The 19,310-nt window shown below is 43.4% G+C and overlaps 1 protein-coding gene across 2 annotated transcripts in view; it reads right to left on the bottom strand.

Annotated features, from left to right (window-relative positions):
* SH3RF2 (SH3 domain containing ring finger 2) overlaps positions 1-19,310 on the bottom strand; it is a 204,494-nt gene that overhangs the window by 15,931 nt on the left and 169,253 nt on the right. For both annotated transcript variants that reach the window (XM_075344599.1, XM_075344600.1), the window contains exon 8: positions 961-1,184. In XM_075344599.1, the coding sequence (XP_075200714.1) occupies positions 961-1,184 (224 nt within the window). The remainder of the gene's footprint in view (positions 1-960; positions 1,185-19,310) is intronic.

The raw sequence follows: 19,310 nt of genomic DNA, 5'->3' as shown, positions 1-19,310 counted from the left end.
TGCCGCCCCACCGCCGTGCGGAGCTGCCGCCCCACCGCCGTGCGGAGCTGCCGCCCCACCACCATGCGGAGCTGCCGCCCCACCTACACCCCACCTACTGTCTCCTCCCCATAATCCTATAGAATGTAAGCCCGCAAGGGCAGGGCCCTCTTCCCTCTGTACTAGTCTGTCTACTGTAACTTGTACATGTATTTTGTATGTAACCCCCTTCTCATGTACAGCACCATGAAATCAATGGTGCTCTATAAATAAATAATAATAATAATAATAATAATAATAATAATAATAATAATTCTTGGGACTCAAGTGACATTGTTAAGACATGCGAGCTCCGTGCCCAATTAGTGGTGGCTTCTTGTTCCCCACTTTTGCACAGTTAAGTAATTAACAATTTGGACATAGGAGTAATTAACAGGAAGGGAGCCGCAACCTGTTAATTACTCCTATGTCCAAAGGCAGAGCACGAGAAACCGGTGCTAATTGGGGGCTGGACTTGTGTATCCTAACAATGTCACTTGAGTCCCAAGAATGTGACTTCCAACATTGCTGGAACCACGTCAGCACTAGATGTGAGCAGAAGCTTTTTTTATTTTTATGGAGGCGCACATGGGAATGAGAAGGGGGTTGTCCAACTTTTAAAAAAACAAGGGTCCTTTGAGCAAGTGATTGCAACAGTGAACCAACCATTCACTCAACCGTTTTCTGATAGATCCTATTCCTGAGACATGGGTCTCATGGGTGGATGGATCAATGGCTTTATGAAACTTTAGTAATGTATGTAAGGTATGTAAAACAGGATGTTCCACCAAAACAGAATCAACTTGATTTCTGGTAAGAACCCCTAAGGTAAAACAATCTTGTTTGATTTGATATGTTTGCGTCTGAAACATCAATATAGATTTTGTACTTTGGATTTTAACATTTTTTCAAAGAGAAATTTTAAGCATTTTTGGAACATACTTTTTCTGAAGCTGTCATTCCTGCGTCGGAGAGTGGGTACAAGTGCTGTGGAAACAGGGGAGTTCTTTTTCACTGGTTCTACCACAGCAGTAGGCATAGAAAAGGACCTGACAGGCCTGTTTATACCCGTTTCAGACACACTGCTCTGTGAGGAAACTGAGGCATTGCTTGAAATCCACTTGCTGATGGATGAACGTCTTGGATCTGGATAATTTGTGGATTTTCTGTAAAGAGATGGAAACATTTTCAAGTTATCTTCAACTGGAATGTTACTGCAAATATATTACATTTGTCAGACTAAAATCTTCACTAGACCTCAGTTCTTCAATGTAAGATGATGGCGTCTATAAGAAAATATGAGAAACCTTTGTATGACATCTGGGTATAGTATTTGGTAGTTATAATTTTCACTTGGCAACTTAATAAGCAGGTTAAAACCATATAAATCCACCTAGTTCAATCCATAGTGCTGATCTTGGTGAACGAAAAAAAAAACCTATGTCCTCTCCGTGGAAATAAAAAATCCTTACCAACTTCCAATATGACAATTAGAATACATCTCGAGATCTGATTAGATTTACTGCCCAGACAGAGATGCAACCCAAAGTCAAAGGTCACAGAGATTCATGTAAAACACTCCAGCCTTAGCTGCAGTTAGTGTAGTTTATCTCTGGAGACCAGTCCACATTCATAAGAGTATTCTGATTGGAAACAGATGAGTATTGCCACAGCATTGGTGAGCTTTCTTATTAATTGTGAAGTCTGCATCCAATTGGAAAGAGGGATTGGCTGTCTATATGTGGTGAGTAGCCAGAGTGGAAGAGTTTGTGGTCTGATGCCTGAGTGTGCCTGGGGTGCCCCACTGTAGCAAGCCTAGGAGACTGGTGCCTGACTATAAGGAACTGCTACATGGTAGCAGGGAAGAATATGCCACGAGAGTGCACAAGCTTCCAGACTGGCAAAAGCAACTCCTATCAGCCAAACCAACCACCCCTTAGAATACAGTACACAATTAATGAGGCATATTTTTAAATGGCAGGCCCTCAGCCAACAAAGCTGATAACAGGAAGCAACAATTTTCTGTTGGCTGAGGCCCCGCCCCTTCTGGTCACATGGTTATGACCTCACTACAAGTCTTCCTAGGTGGATTGTATAATACTTGTGCTAATTCTAACAGGGGGAGGGGATAACTATGCATCCCCCCCCAGATATTATCTGATCCTCAGCTGCTGTCACTCAAGAAGCTGCCGATTTTATAAACTTTACTTTCTTGGATTTCAAAACTTAAATATCCGAACTGACCCCTAAAGGTATGTATAGAATCAGCCTGATAGTGCAAGTATAGCACTGGCTTTAGGTTATACACAAAAATTTCAGTGATTGGTTCCCTTTAGCCTAAGTAACAACCCCTCCGTACTTGAGAATGTTGCAAATTTTTAATATTCGGTAAATTGCAAAGTTGTTTGTCTTAAGTGGCAGTTTGCAATTTTACCCATTTAACAAAATGAGTCAACCCCCTTAAAGTGATAGAAGTATTTAAAAAACCCCATCAGTTATTCATATAAACCATAATATGTAATTTGTACTACAGTATTCTCAATCACTTGTGAATCACTCAGCATATGAACAAAAAGGTCTGCTGTGCAAGACAAATGTGTCCTAAATAACAAACGTATTCTTTCTCTGCTCTTTTGATGTTCTATAATCACATATAAGTGACTAAAACAAAGCACAGAACTATAATCATCTGCTCTAACTTAAACCCCTTCATCTGACAAGGCATGGGCGGTTTTTACAGATATATCTGGACAACTAGCAATTCAAGCATTCATTGTGACATGCAATATTAAACAAGGGAGAATCTTATCCACCTTTTACAAATGCATGAAGAATCAGTCATTGGAATTTTAAAACTTTACTTTTTCGAATGTAAATATGTTAAAGGCTATAGGCACCTATGACATCTAGGAATTTTCCTTTTTAATTACATTGCGTGTATTATGCAAAAAGAAAAATTTCTGAAAGTTCACATTTTGGCTTCTTTCAAAATTTGGAAAGCTGGAAACTGAGCAGCTATAAGTGTCGGTCTTTACACTGAAAGGTATAGAGCAGCTTGCAATGTATTGCTCTAAATGGCAACAGCAGAAGCAAACTAATAGATTTTTGTTATAAAATTAAATGTAATAAATAGGTTACAAAGGTGAACACAGACTTCAAGAAAAACAGACATATAGTTACAAAGTTACCATAACTGTACAAAATATAATAATATACCAATAGGCCCAGTAGGGCTCACGATCTTAGTTTCCTAAGAAACACACAAATGGTTAAGATCAGTGCCGAGCACAGTTTATTCAAGAGGTAAATCAATAAACCTTGCTGTGCATCTTAGGAATTTCATCAAAATTCCACTTACCGCAAATTAAATGAGTGACATCTTGCTAAACAGAAAGCTACCTGTTTTTTTGCCATATGTCAACAGGCAAAGAAACTTCTCAGTCCTCTACTTTTGTGGTATGCCCTTTAAAGGGGGTTCCCATTACCAAAATCAGTAACTAAAAGCTTTTATATACAGTATGTATAATAGCAAATACAGGAAGGACTCACACTCTCCGGATCCAGTGCCAATGTGACGCCCTGGACTAGCGAGGTAGTCACAGACAGGCCCTTGCACAAACACCAGTCCCCTAAAAAGGTTACAGCAGCCAACCTAAAAACCCTGAGTCACCCCTCTCAGGCTTTGACGTTCACACCCAGGGGCAGAGCCATGCGGTTGGCCACTCCCACCGAGGAGTTCGGATAGCCTGAGGCGGGAGAAGCAAGCAGATGAAGTTAGGGAGGAGAGGAGAGCAGTCTAGGAGGTGAAAGGAGAGGCGTTAGAAAGAGAAAACGTCTGTCGGGGATCTGGGTCGTAACCCAGATACCCTGTGGCCAGGAGGCAGATGGTGGTTGCCGCCTGCAGGAGCTGGGAAGACGGCTGGTGGAACCGTAAGGGACCGGGACATGGTAGTGGCCCGCCATTGCCGAACCGGGGAACCAACTGGAAACCGGAGCACCATGAGGGGTACTCAGACCCAGAACGAGGCCCAGAAGCCACTGGACCAAGTCAAATTCATTGATTGGGATCTGGACCTTAGGTTCTTTCCCACCCAAGTCCCGCCTGAAGACAACAGCCCAACGAGGGGGATAGAAAGCCACCGCTCAGGCAGAGAGATCCCACGGGCCAGCGTCTGCGGGCAAACGGGCTCTCCCAACACACACAAAGCCGGGGAGCGGACTCCTGTCGCTGAAGCGCAGGCAGTCAAAACCTACAAACGAGGTGCAGGAGAAAGGCGGGGACCACCAAACCGGGTGGGGGACCAGACGCGGCTAGCTGCAGGCACCGACCACCATCTTTTTGGTTTACCAGAGACTCCAGTGTATCTGTCATAGTGAGTACAACAGTGCCCTCAGGCCGTGCACTGTCCCGCATCACGCCAACACGCCCGCACCCCCCACATCCTAACCCCAACAACCGGGCCCCCGGGACCATCAACCCCCCTACCCACAGAGGGGTCAACACCTGGCTGCGCAACACAATCCCCGGGAGCCTAGTCAATGGCAGCGGTGGAGTCCACACTCACCACGACCCGTGGGTGGTGTCACGAACTTAAACCCAAAAACCACGGCTCCGGCCGTGAACCTCCCCAACGAAACCCTCTCACGTAGCGCCAGCCTCCCTTCAGAGCGACGTGATCCCCAGCTCCGGAGGTGCTTGAGCCACCCACCGACGAGCCCGGATCTGAGCGGCTCGGCTGTGGCCGAGCCCCGGGGCGGTACACCAGCTCTCCACTGCTGCAGCTGTCTCTATTTTGGGATATCACCACTGCATCGCACGTTAATGCTGCAGCCAATGACTGAGCTTAGTAGTACTGCCGATATAAAAGGCACAAGCTGGTAAGCTCAGAGGTCAGGTTCAGCAGAGATTGACCTGCACTTTTGGATATCTACTGGGTGCAGTGGTGGAGGGCCGATGCTGAACTTAGTGAGATTATATTATATATATATATATATATATATATATATATATATATATATATATATATATATATATATATATATGTATATGTGTGTGTGCGTGCTGTTACATGTTATAGAATCTGTTTGATATGTATGAAAGCCTTTTAGGACCAGTTTGGTTAAAGTAGAGAACTGCCTTTAAAGAGATTTCCCCCAAGTAATGCCAATCAAAAATAAAATAAAAGTCAGATTAGGAGGGACTAATCCAAAAAGATTCTCACTGATCAAGAGGGAAAGCTAATCCCAGAACCATATCTCCAAAAAACCTTAGAACTTTTTAGTTTTCTGATTGGTCACTTTGCGGTTTCTTTTATTTCATTTATTTCATTGATTTCTATTGGACCATTGCTTGGTTTGATTATTGTCCTGGTTAAAAATACTCTTCAAACCGAACAAGTCATCTTTCCTCCATCTCATTTAACTTCATTATTAGAGCTATATATCACTATAACGATATCACGCTTTCCCCTGTACCAGAGTCCGCTACCTCAGAGTAAAGCCTGCTTTACACCTTGCAATTAAGCATACAATATCGCATGCGATCGTACCCGCCCCCATCGTATGTGCGGCACGTTCAATTTGTTGAACGTGTCGCACAAACGAATAACCCCCCATCACACGTACTTACCCGTCCATACGACCTCGATGTGGGCGGTGAACATCCACTTCCTGGAGTGGGAGGGACATTCGGCGTCACATCGACGTCACGCGGCAGCCGGCCAATAGAAGCAGAGTGGCGGAGATGAGTGGGACGTAAACATCCCGCCCACCTCCTTCCTTCCGCATTGCCGGCGGGAGCCGCAAGACGTAGGTAAGATCTGTTCATCGTTCCCGGGGTGTCACACACTGCGATGTGTGCTACCCCGGGTACGATGAACAACCTGATGTTCAATTTTTAGGAATTGAACGACGTGCATGCGATGAGCGTTTTACCGTTCAATCGCAATGGCACCTAGCTGTTACATGCTACAATGTAACTTACGATGCCGGATGTGCGTCACTTACGACGTGACCCCGCCGACCATCATAAGATATATTGTAGAGTGTAAAGCGCCCTTAACCCTTGACTTTGCTCTGCCTTTAAATCCACATATCTAAGCACTTACCACCTCCTGCTGCCGCCAACCAAAATATATTTCCAGAATTCATATTTTCCTCAACTCACATTTTCTAAAATGTTAGTGCATCATCTTATGCCTCGTGTACTACAGTATCCTACTCTGTGGCCTCACTGCTAACACTGTTGAACCTCGCCAGTCCATCCTTAAACTCTGCTGCCGGATTAATTCACCACTTTCCTCACTACTCCTCTGCCTCTTGCCTCTCCACTCTGGAAATCTTTTAATTTGCCCCCAATTACCCAATGGGTATAGTTTAAACTACTAACGTTGACCTACAAGGCCATCTGTAATCAGTTTCCTCCATATGTCTCTGAACTAACCTCCCTATATGTAATCTCTGGTCCTCACAAAACCTTTTACTCCCCTCTACCTTCATACATTGCACTCCTGATTTATCTTCAAGTCTTCTCCCAAGCAGTGTTTGTTCTCTGGAGTTTTATTCCCCCAACATGTCCTGTTGTCTTCAACTTTCTGAACCTTCAGACAGAACTTGAAAACCCAAGAAAGCTCACAGGCTGCAATGGCCCCACTGCCACCTTACAACTACTGTAGCTGTTGCACCCCATACGTACTGTCTCTTTCCAAATTACACTGTAGACTGTAAACTCGCGAGGGCAGGATCCTCTCCCCTTTGTTCCAGTCTGTCACTGTTAACATGTGCTTTGTAATTTTATATATGTATTTTGTATTTAAGTCCTTTTCACATGTTGTCATACACAGACTCGGGGGAAGGTAAGGCGTGGGACAAGACACACAACAAACAGGGGTTTTACCATCAAAAACAAGAGGTACAGGAGTACTTTAACAACAGTGGTCCCTAGCGCTAGTGAGAGGGAAGATAGACATCTCTTCCACTTACCTGCAAATGTACCCTGCACTCCTAGCCAGTCCCTATACAGGTTCCTCACCTGTCGCAGAGCAGGAACCTGAAGCCCTGAGTGACCCTACCCTAGTCCTGGTTAGTGAGTGGACAGCTAATGATCACTAGTCCCACCTTTGTACTAAAACAACACACAAAGGAAGGAAGACAAATATTGGACAAAGGATAAAGTTCAACTTCTTGGCTGCAGTCATGTACCAGGACTGCAGCTTACACCATAACAGATAGAAAGGGTTCCAACAGCTCCTTCCACCTCCGGCCCAGGCTCAGACTGAGGATTCAGTATAAAGGGTGCCCTCTACTGGGAGTAGAGAGTATATATAGGGAAAGGGAGTGGTCCCAAACCGGAAGCACCCGAAAAGGTTTTAAGACAGCACCTGGCAAGGAGTAACTGACATTAACCCGTTACACTAAAAGAAAGGAAACTACATTTAATATTGAGAGCCTTGCATGGAAATGACTATCTAGCCTTGAATCTGCACTAATCTCATAATGCAGAGAGACAGCCATGACATATGTACAGAACCATGTAATCAATGGAGCTCTAAAAAATAAATAATATTTTTTCACATCCCACAGCATCATGTGCCTATTGGTCTTATCATACTATTTCTGAAATAAGCAGGTTAAGTGTGGCCTATGAATTAATTTAAGTAGGGAATTCTTCACTCAAGTTCTCTCTTTTGATCAAGAGAGGAGATCCTCTTATACTGTGGTGGCCATCGTGGGTTCATTCTTTACATTTGTTTGGCCGTACATTTAAAAGGCCAATATGTAGTATCAGAAATCCCTATGTAGTGTCTTCTTAAAGGAAATGTATAGGCATACATGGATTTCCTTGGTGATAATACTAGGTTTTAGAGAAACCAGACTTGTGGCGATGAGCTGATCATTGTGCTGGTTCCTATTTACAAAGTGGTTTTCTTCATGTGACACCCACCAAAAACAAAATACCAACATATTATCTTCGTACACTGGGACAAGCAGGTTTATAAATGGATAAAAATATAGTTGTGACAGCTTTGACATTTTTTCTAATGATAACTAAGACAACATTTTGACCTCCATAGGGATCGTGATGCAGTTTTATAGTTTATTTAATGAGAAATTAGCCCTTTAAAAGTCTTACGGTAAACTATTAGCAGTAACCATAATATTTGTGACACTTAACTACAGCACTCATTACACTCGATGTAATAAAATGATCTCAGGAACTAGATTAGTTAAGAATACATGTAAATGAGTTACAATAGCTAATTATGTACATATGTCTCTATCACTGCTATAAACTACGGTAGTATTAATGTGTGATTATACAGGCCTCGATAATACTTGGTAAGATGTGTCAATGTCTTTCAAAGATATAGCAATAACTATCTGTTAAATGGCAAATATATTTAATAATTCTATGACTGATTTAACAATTTATATTTTAGTAGATTAATATGGCTTCTGATTATGGCAAATTGAAGGTAATGGACATTTTATGGATAAGAAGAATCATGGAAAAAAAGACTGTACCAAACAAATATGCAATTTTTACTGACAAAGGGGTATACACCTATATAGATTGTACAGCCCCCTAAAATGTACCCACCAGAAACCTTCAATATTGTGAAGGGGGGGAATCTTAGCAATTATCTGTAATACAGGGAGAATGCTTAATACAATTGCTCATTTTTCTTGTACCGCAAATGCAGAATGAGTTAGCCTTTAAGGGGTTTACAATTCAGTCAATAGATCTTGGAATAAAAATGTTTAACACAATTGGATATGTTAAAAAAAACTGTTCCTGTGCTGATATAATCTTATATATGTGTCCCTGCTATGTGCTGTGTAATGGCTGTGTCTGACCGTACAGGGACATGGTCATGGTTTTTACTTCCTTCACAACCCAGGTGTTGTGGTATGAAAGCTCCTGGGATGGATAGGAAGTAAAAAGTATATAACACATCCAACTGTAGAACTTATTATTCCGAGAACTATTGATTAAAATGAACTTTATTTGTGGGGAAAACCCCTTTTAACAGTTTTCAGCTATAGCTAATAGAAGTGGACCTAGCCTGGAGGTACACGTCTATGAGCCCAAAATGCCAGGGCAAATAGAAAGGAGTTGCATAGTATATTTTTCATGTAAATCAAAAGAAGGGTAATGATGGATTAAAAAGGTTTATTGAAATTGATGGACACTGTTAAAGGGAACCTGACAGCTGATATATGCTGCACTATACATGGGTAGTATGGATCAGCCACTGGCTGTATGATTGTAGCCATGAATATTTGACTCTGAAATGCTGGGGCATTTTAGAGAAAAACATAGCTTAAAAGCTTCTTTCCACCCACTGCCAAGGAGTGACAGGTCTCTCCCTGCATTGCGTATAGAAAATGACCTGTCACTCCATGGCAGCAGGTGGGGAGACGCTGCCGGAGATCCGCCTGTCTGACTAGTCTCCTGTGCGGATCGATGTCTGGCTGCTTGTAAAATATGTATTTGTCTAAAACCTGTAGCAGTAACATATTGCTGAAATCAAGCAGCCATGTCCTGAAAAATGCTGCCCATGGATCGTATATTAGCCGTCAGGTTCCCATTCATTGCAATATGCATTTTTTAATAGATAACAATGGTGCTCTAGAGACAAGAGATGTCTTCATATGTACAATAGATATATTATTGTCAATATATCCAATATTTGCCTTCTGATACTATCATTTTATCTATCTACATCGATCTATGAAGTCTATGGATCCATCTGTCTGAAAAATTGCTGCAGAACTGGATTTTCCCATAAGGAAGAGAGAAGGAAGTTTACTGAGGCAGGAAATGTAAAGCACGGAATTATGCCAAATCGGCAACATTAATAATATAGATTTAATATGAGGAATGACAGATCATGATGCATTATTTAGAGTTTGATACATTTTTCATTATCGTTGCTTTATTCTATGCATTCTTTACCCTCACTACTTTTTATATTCACTTGGGAAATGTTAGATTTATTTTGATTTTGATATCTATTATTTAAGGGTTGCTCAGTATTCTTCTTCACGTAGCTGATGAAAAAAAGAGGTTTATTCCTAAGTTGAGCTGACTTAATAACAGAAACATTTCATGTTTAACTAAACTTAAAGGTTTAGTTAAAGGAAAGAGCTTGCAAATAAATACATTAAACTAATGACCAAGGGATTTGTGATACTTAGGGATGAGCGACCAGTGGATGTTCTGGTTCACCGGGCTCGGCCGAACTGTACTTAAAGGTTCGATTTGGTACCCGAACTTGACTCTGTACCCCAAACCCCACAGAAGTCAATGTGGACCCGAACTTTTGTGCTTTAAAATGGCTGTAAAATAGACATAGTAACGGCTAGGGGGCTGAATAAGGAAGCAAAATGGAGGTAAGAGCCGGACAATTGCCTTGCAAATAAATGTGGACAGGGAAATCATTTAAAATAACATAAAAAAAAAGAAATAATAGTAATTAATGATCAGCGAATATACTCTGCCTTATTCATTACTCACATGAATATTAAGGTATTGACTATATCTTTACTTGTCGAGTATTTTGGTATTCGCCTTGTCAGTTTTGAGACCCCTCCCAGCATGTTTGGTGCCTGATCTTCATCCACTAAACTTGCTAAGATTGCAAGCAAATTACAGTAATGCCATAGCCATCTTAGCTACTGGCATTACTGTGATTGAGAGGTGCAGTGAAAAATAAGATGACTTTCAGTCATTAAAGAAGGAGAATTTACTTCCAAAGTTTCCCTGTCACACTACTCTCTGGTCCACTGATTAACCCTTATGAATATACACTGCTTCCCCAGCCCAGTATCTGCTCTGTACCAGTATCTGTGATTGGTGGAGTGTAAAAATAAATAACTGGAAAAAAATTACTTAGGGTTCTACTGTATATTGATAGCCAGCATAGATAAAGCCAACAGCTACAGGCTGCAGGCCTCAGCTGTGCTCGTTATTTTGGCTGTGTATCAAAATACGAGAGACCCCATGTGGCTTGTTTTTTAAATTATTTAAGTAAATAATTTAAAAAAACGGCATGCGATTACCCCCAATTTTAGTTCCCAGTAGATAAAGCAGACAGCTGAGGGGTGGAATTCTCAGGCTGGGGAGACTCATGGTTATTTGGCCCTTTCCAGCCTAAAAATTGCATCCTGCAGCCTCCCCACAATTGACGAATCCATTACCTGGCTAATCCTGATTGCCCTTGTGCGGTGACAATCGAGGTAATATAAGGAGTTAATTATAGCTGTGATTTATCAGAAAATCACAACTGTCATGAAGCCCGAGTTTAGTAATGAGGAGGGATCTATGAGACCCTCCATAACTAACCATGTAAACATAAAGAAATAAACAAAATACACAAAATCTTTTATTTTAATATAAAAACAAAAATATCCTCTTTCACCAATTTATTAACCTTCAAAACACCCCTGCAGGTACAATGTAATTCACACGAGGTCCCACAATCATTCAGGCTTTGCTACATCCATAAGCTGCAGTGATGGAAAATGTGACCACTCACTGCAGTTCCTGGGACACACTGAGGGTAGTGGGGGACCTGACTGTGAGAGGCATTGAAATCATTTAGGTCACTGGAGGTCACACTTGGGTTCCCAGGGTACAAATTGTGACCACTGGTGAATCAGCTGCTGGATTGCTGGACTGCCGGATTGCGGGGCATTGTGGCACAGCAGTCTGGCAATCCAGCAATCAGATTACTGGAGTTCACACTTTGGGTTCCCCACTGCCCTTAGTAAAAGTTGAAACTGCTGCTGGATTGCTGTGTTGCTGTCTCCCACAATCCAAAAGTCTGGTAATCTGGCAGCCGGTTCCACTTTCATTGAGGACAGCGGTAAGCCCCAAGTGTGAACTCCGATGACCTGACTGCTAGATTGTCAGATTGCGGGACATGGCGGCACAGCAGTCTGGCAATACAACAGTTAGGTTACCTGAGTTAACACTCGGGGCTCCCTGCTGCCCTCAGTGAAAGTTGAACCTGCTGCAGTTAGCGGAAGTTGAACTCGCTGCTAGATTGCAGTGCGCCTGTGTACTGCAATCCAATAGTCCAGCAATCTGGCAGTTGGTTCCTCTTTCACTGAGAGCAGAGGTTCTACCTTTCACTGAGGACAGCGGGAAGACCCCAGTGTGACCTTCGGTGACCTGACTGCCAGATTGTCAGATTGCAGGACATGGTGCCACAGAAATCCGGCAGTCAGGTTACTTGTGGTTTTGGTGTGTTTTCTGATAGAAGATGCAGACTTTGGGAAGAAATGTTTGCAACCAAATACTCAATTAGCACACATTACCTAATACGGTAATCCGGCATTGAGTTCCATGACTTCACCTAAGGTGAGGTCTCTGAGTTCAATAAATTCACCGGAAGTGAGATCACTGAGTTCATTTTGTTCACCTCAGGTCAGTTCACCTGGGTCACAGCTGGGGTACCTTGGTAACCCCAGCTGTGACCTCAGGTGAAGTAATTGAATTCAGTGCTGGATGCCCCTTGCCCCTGCTTCAGCTGGATGTGTGTCCGAGGATGCATATCCAGCTGAAACGCATCACAGTGCAGAAACCCATCAGATCTCTCCACTGCAATATATGCTGCCAGACAAATATAAGCTGGCAGCTTTCATTGGCGTCCCCGTGAATGAAGCAGTGCATGACAATGATCTCATGCTTTGCCATAGCATGGATGCCAACTAAAGCTACCAGCCACTGTGGGCCAGCTATAGAGGAGGACGCCGTTCGATGTGGGAGCCGGGGATGTGGTGAGGACAGTATATACCAGGAGTGGAACAGTATATACAAGGAGGGGCCCAGGAGAGGAACTTATATACCAGGAGGGGGACAGTATAAACCAGTAGGGGCTGAGAAAAGGAACATATATACCAAGAGAGGGACAGTATATGCCAGGAGGGGGACAGTATATTCCAGGAGAGGCCCTGAAGATGAACATATATACCAGGACAGGGACAGTATATACCAGTAGGGGAACAGTATATACCTTGAGGGGCCCACAAGAGGAACATATATACCAGGAGGGGGACAGTGTATACCAGTAGGGGCCGAGAAGAGGAACATATATACCAAGAGGGGGACAGTGTGTACCAGTAGGTGCCTAGGAAAGGCATATATACCAAGAGGGGGACAGTATATACAAGCAGAGGGGCAAAATATGTAATGAGCGGCCAGGCAGAGGAACATATATACCAGGAGGATGACAGTATATACCAGGAGGGAAACAGTATGTACCAGGAGGGGACAGTATATACCAGCAGGGGCCCAAGAGAATAATGTATATACCAGGAAGGGGACAGTATATACCAGAAGAGGTTCAGGAGGGGGTCAGTATATACCAGGAGGGGGACAGTATATCCCAGGATGGGCGGGCATATATACCAGGATGGGGAACATATATACCAGGATGGGGGACATATAAACCAGGATGGGGACATATATACCAGGATGGGGGACATTACTACATAATGGGAGGTTGGGCAACTTGTATGTCATTGCAGGATTTAGAATGCTAAATGGATACTTACATCTGACCAACAGGTTGGGATGGGGGCCCAGGTCCAAATTTTGTCCCAGGGCCTGTCAAACTCTAGTTAGACCACTGGACCTGGGATCAGATTTCAGTAGAGACAGGCTTGACCCTGATCAAGAGAATGCCCAGAAGGGTTCAGGCAGTGTTGAAAGCCAAAGGTGGTTTTACAAAATACTAACAAAATAATAAAAATTGAATTTTGATTTTTTTTTATGCAAAACAGTAACAATGCAATGACATGACAAGCATCTGCATAACTAATCATATACTAAATAATTGCTAGTCAGATTTATGTAAGAGATAGCCAGGATGATTGCCTATACAATGAAGATAGTCTCATGCTCAAAACTGTAGTGGATGGTGAGATATGGAGACTGAAAATCAAAAGTTTAAAACATTGTTACCCTTTTGCTCATCAGTACATATGTTGGATACATTTTGAGTATATACCTTCCTTTAGTTATGGAGATAATATTTTGCATTTTAATTAAAGGAGGAGACATCTGTATGCGTTACTAGTAAAGATGCACAAACATGCCTCTGTCCCTGAAGTCTGCAGTTAAAATCCAACTTGTCATAATTCAGCTGAAACGATACCATACGGAACAATTCTATCTTTCTTGGCTGGTGTTATATGTCGTTTCCTAGTGAGCCTGATTTATAGTTTAATAACATAGCTAGTCTGTGGCAATGCACCCTACACACCAATTCATTTCATTAGTAGAGACATTTCAGTGAGTGCTATGATGTAGATCTGCCTCGGCGTCTGCATCGTACTCCTTATTATAGTGCTATTTATATCTTTTTTTGTAGCTACGTTTTATTGTTATGGTTTGGGGGGAGAGCAATGAAGAGGCTGCAAAATGAGCACTAAGAACACAAACCACAACTTCCATTCCCTAGTTGGAATATTTCAAGTATACTAGTCACTGAGAATTCATGGCGCATAACCACATGAATATGGGAAGAGGTAGAAGTGTTCTGCTGACTTTAAGGAATGTAATTGTGAACAATGCACAGGAGATGTATTATCGAAAGTCATTCTTGTAGACAACAGCAAAGCGACCGTTCTACAGTAATCAAAGGAATAATTCTGATTTAGAATGAAGTTTTTCCTGTCATAGCCTTGAATGGCAGAAGCAACCATAATGGTTTAGAACACAGAGAATTTATGAAATAATACAAGCCTATAGGGCCTAAAGGCCCCGTTACACGCTACGATTTATCTGACGATACGTTGTCGGGGTCACGGTTTCCGTGACGCACTTCCGTCACCGCTAGCGTTGTCCTTGCGTGTGACAAGATCGCAAATAGGTTGAAAATCATTGATCGTTGACACGTCGTTCAGTTTCAAAATATTATTCGTCATTTGGCATACAGCAGACATATTGCTACGTTTGACACCCTGCCAATGACAAACAACATCCACACGACCGCCTACACGACCGCCTTGATAAAACAATATATCGCTGAACGATATTGCGTCGTTTGTGAGATGTGTATGTGTGACCGCTACAAAACGACCTATGTGTGTTCTCGGCAAATCGTAACTACGATCTGGGCGTGTCACAACGCTAATGAGATCGTCAGATAAAACGTAGTGTGTAACGCGGCCTTAAGTATATTTTAAACAATTATTCCATCTTTATAACTCCTGTGCTATATGCTTTGTAACGAATCATGCACATCATAAAGAGGACAACGTTCTCTAGCCAGAGTTCAAGTTCATGATGACATGCAGTTTAAATGTCAGAAAAAAAATAAATATTGGTTCTACACATGGCATTCACCAGCAGATGTAAGGTTAAAAAAGTGGTTCACTAATCTGCCATAGTGACCACATCTCTGTACAGTGCCTTGCGAAAGTATTCGGCAACCTTAAATTTTTCAACCTTTTCCGACATTTCAGGCTTCAAACATAAAGATAAAAATGTTAATGTTATGGTGAAGAATCAACAACAAGTGGGACACAATTGTGAAGGTGAACGAAATGTATTGCTTATTTTAAACATTTTTAAAACATAAAGAACTGAAAATTGGGGCGTACAATATTATTCGGCCCCTTTAAGATAATACTTTGTAGCGCCACCTTTTGCTACGATTACAGTTGCAAGTCGCTTGGGATATGTGTCTATCAGTTTTGCACATCGAGAGACTGAAATTCTTGCCCATTCTTCCTTTGCAAATAGCTGGAGCTGAGAGGTTGGATGGAGAGTGTTTGTGATCAGCAGTTTTCAGCTCTTTCCACAGATTCTGAATTGGATTCAGGTCTGGACTGTGACTTGGCCATTCTAACACCTGGATATGTTTATTTTTGAACCATTCCATTGTAGATTTTTCTTTATGTTTGGGTTCATTGTCTTGTTGGAAGGCAAATCTCCATCCCAGTCTCAGATCTTTTGCAGACTCCAACAGGTTTTCTTCAAGAATGGCCCTGTATTTGGCTCCATCCATCTTCCTATCCATTTTAACCATCTTCCCTGTCCCTGCTGAAGAAAAGCAGGCCCAAACCATGATGCTGCCACCACCATGATTGACAGTGGGGATGGGGTGTTCAGGGTAATGAGCTGTGTTGCTTTTATGCAAAGCATATTGTTTGGCATTGTGCCCAAATAGTTCGATTTTGGTTTCATCTGACCAGAGCACCTTCTGCCACATGTTTGGTGTGTCTCCCAGGTGGCTGGTGGCAAACTTTAAACTACACTTTTTATGGATATCTTTCAGAAATGGCATTCTCCTTGCCACTCTTCCATAAAAGCTAGATTTGTGCAGTGTACGACTGATTGTTGTCCTATGGACAGACTCTCCCACCTCAGCTGTAGATCTCTGCAGTTCATCCAGAGTGATCATGGGCCTCTTGGCTGCATCTCTGATCAGTCTTCTCCTTGTTTGAGATGAAAGTGTAGATGGACGGCCGGGTCTTGGTAGATTTGAGTGGTATGATACTCCTTCCATTCCAATATGATCGCTTGCACAGTGCTCCTTGGGATGTTTAAAGTTTTGGAAGTCTTTTTGTAACCAAATCCAGCTTTAAACATCTCCACTATAGTATCACGGACCTGTCTGTTGTGTTCCTTGGTCTTCATGATGCTATCTGCACTTTAAACAGAACACTGAGACTATCACAGAGCAGGTGCATTTATACGAGACTTGATTACACACACGTGGCTTATATTTATCATCATCAGTCATTTAGGACAACATGGGATCATTCAGAGATCCTCAATGAACTTCTGGAGTGAGTTTGCTGCACTGAAAGTAAAGGGGACGAATAATATTGCGCGTCCCAATGTTCAGTTTATTCTTTTGTATAAAAGTTTAAAATAAGCTATGAATTTCGTTCAACTTCACAATTTTGTCCCACTTGTTGTTTATTCTTCACCATAACATTAAAATTTTTATCTTTATGTTTGAAGCCTAAAATGTGGGAAAAGGTTGAAAAATTCAAGAAAGCCGAATACTTTCGCAAGGCACTGTAAATACCTTGTGTTGCCAATTCAGCCTCTGAGTGGTGCTATTGCGGTCTGTTTTTCCCCAACGGGTGACCCCCATGGGCTCTGTAACTTCCAGTTGACCTGACATCACCGAGGCCAGCCCAAGTCTTCCTGAGTGACAGGGCTGTGGGCAGCGCTTCACTGCTCATCACAGCCCAGTGTCACAGCCCAGCATGACGTGCGCCCTCTCCTTTACTACAGAGCACCACAAGCAGGAAGCATGCTGCGCTGTGACAAGCGGTGAAACGCCGCCCACACCCCAGTCACTCAGAAAGACTGGCGTCGGCCTCGGTGATGTCAGGTCAACTTGAAGTTGACCTGACATTACCGGATCCCAGAGGTCTCGGAGCCCGGGGGGGCACACGATGGGGAAGAGCGGACTGCAATAGCGCCACTCAGAAGCTGAATTGGCAACACAAGGTATTTACATAAAACCTTCACTATAAGTTTTACAGAGATATGGTTACTACTGCAGAGTAGAGAACCACCACTTTAATTTGCTGCTAAATAGCTGCCTAGCCATCTTATTGAAAGTAAGAAATTGAGAGAAAATTGACTTATTTCCTCCCAGCAGCCACAGGCTTTCATTCATAAGGTTAGTACTACTCATTATACTGTGTATGGTGGCTGTAAGCATACCCCAGCACTTTGACAGCTCACCCTGCAGATATAGGCTGCACAGTCAGCTATAGAGTAACCAATAGGTGGGATACATGTAATAATATGAAGTTTTACCATTGTTTGCCTAATATTGCTTGCTTACTATACACATTATTATTGGAATCCTTAGCATTCTATGGACTACATACTTTTCAAAGTTGGGCAGTTTTATGCCAGTCTGCATTGCTCCTTGAGAGTCTTTGGTGGCCACTTTCAGTGATTAACAAAAGAAGGTGAATAGAGAAAAAGGGATGCTGAGCACCATGTTTATTGCACCACTTTTCTACTGCATTCTTGTAAGGCCGACTCTGATCTGGCTCACAGTGTTACCTTGGCACCAAGAGTAATGTCACTATCGCGTCCTCCAAGCACAGCAGCAAAGATCTAGGAGGGAATCCTCAAGCTGCATGTCAGCTGCCACAGCAGCACTCAAAAATGTTGTACTCCCTCTTCCCACCATAACTCCTAGGAGCTGCTACTTCCACTTTAATGATGGAGGCCTAAGTGATGTGTGACGCCCTGGCAAAACCAGGTAGTCACAAAAGTGTCCAACCTCCTTGTCACCACCAAAACCCACACTCAGGTACAACACACAGCCATAAAGCCTAGCCACCCCCTCGTGATAATAGGGACACACCAGTGGGCGGGATCAGGCGGATGAGAATGCCCACCTAGGGGTCCTGAGGTGTCAGAGGCGGGAACACGTCAGTCTAAAGGGTACTTTACACACTGCGATATCGGTACCGATATCGCCAGCGTGCGTACCTGCCCCCATCGGTTGTGCGACATGGGCAAATCGCTGCCCGTTTCGCACAACATCGCCCGGACCCGTCACACTACTTACCTGCCCTGAGACGTCGCTGTGACCGGCGAACCGCCTCCTTTCTAAGGGGGCGGTTCGTTCAGCGTCACAGCAACGTCACAGCAGCGTCACTGAACCGCCGCCCAATAGAAGTGGAGGGGCGGAGATGAGCGGGAAGAACATCCCGCCCACCTCCTTCCTTCTGCATTGTGGCCGAGAGGCAGGTAAGGAGAGCTTCCTCGTTCCTGCGGTGTCACACGGAGCGATGTGGGCTGCCGCAGGAACGAGGAACAACTTCGTCACTGCTGCAGTAAGGATATTTGAGAATGGACCCCCATGTCACCGATGAGCGATTTTGCACGTTTTTGCGACGATACAAAATCGCTCATAGGTGTCACACGCAACGGCATCACTAAAGTGACCGGATGTGCGTCACAAATTCCGTGACCCCAACGAGATCGCTTGAGCGATGTCATAGCGTGTAAAGCCCGCTTAAGTCTAAGTTTCAGTTTGAGTGCATTTCAAGTTGAAGTGTGGAGGAGTAGTGAGTGGAGGTCCAGTGCAGACTAAGCAGTGGAGTCAGGGGTAGGGGCCTCTGGACTACCTGGCTAGGTGGCAGACAGTGAGCAGAGCCACAGGCGACGGAGATTCGGTCGCGGGAGACCTAAAGTGGATCGGGGCAGGGTTGTTGCCCGCCGGTGCCGACAGTGGGAATCTGGTCTGGAGGCCATGCACAGTCGGGGTGCCTGGACCCTAGGACGAGGAAGG

The sequence above is a fragment of the Anomaloglossus baeobatrachus genome, chromosome 4, assembly GCF_048569485.1.
Source record: "Anomaloglossus baeobatrachus isolate aAnoBae1 chromosome 4, aAnoBae1.hap1, whole genome shotgun sequence".
NCBI lineage: Eukaryota > Metazoa > Chordata > Amphibia > Anura > Aromobatidae > Anomaloglossus > Anomaloglossus baeobatrachus.
This window is presented reverse-complemented; position numbering and strand designations above follow the sequence as displayed.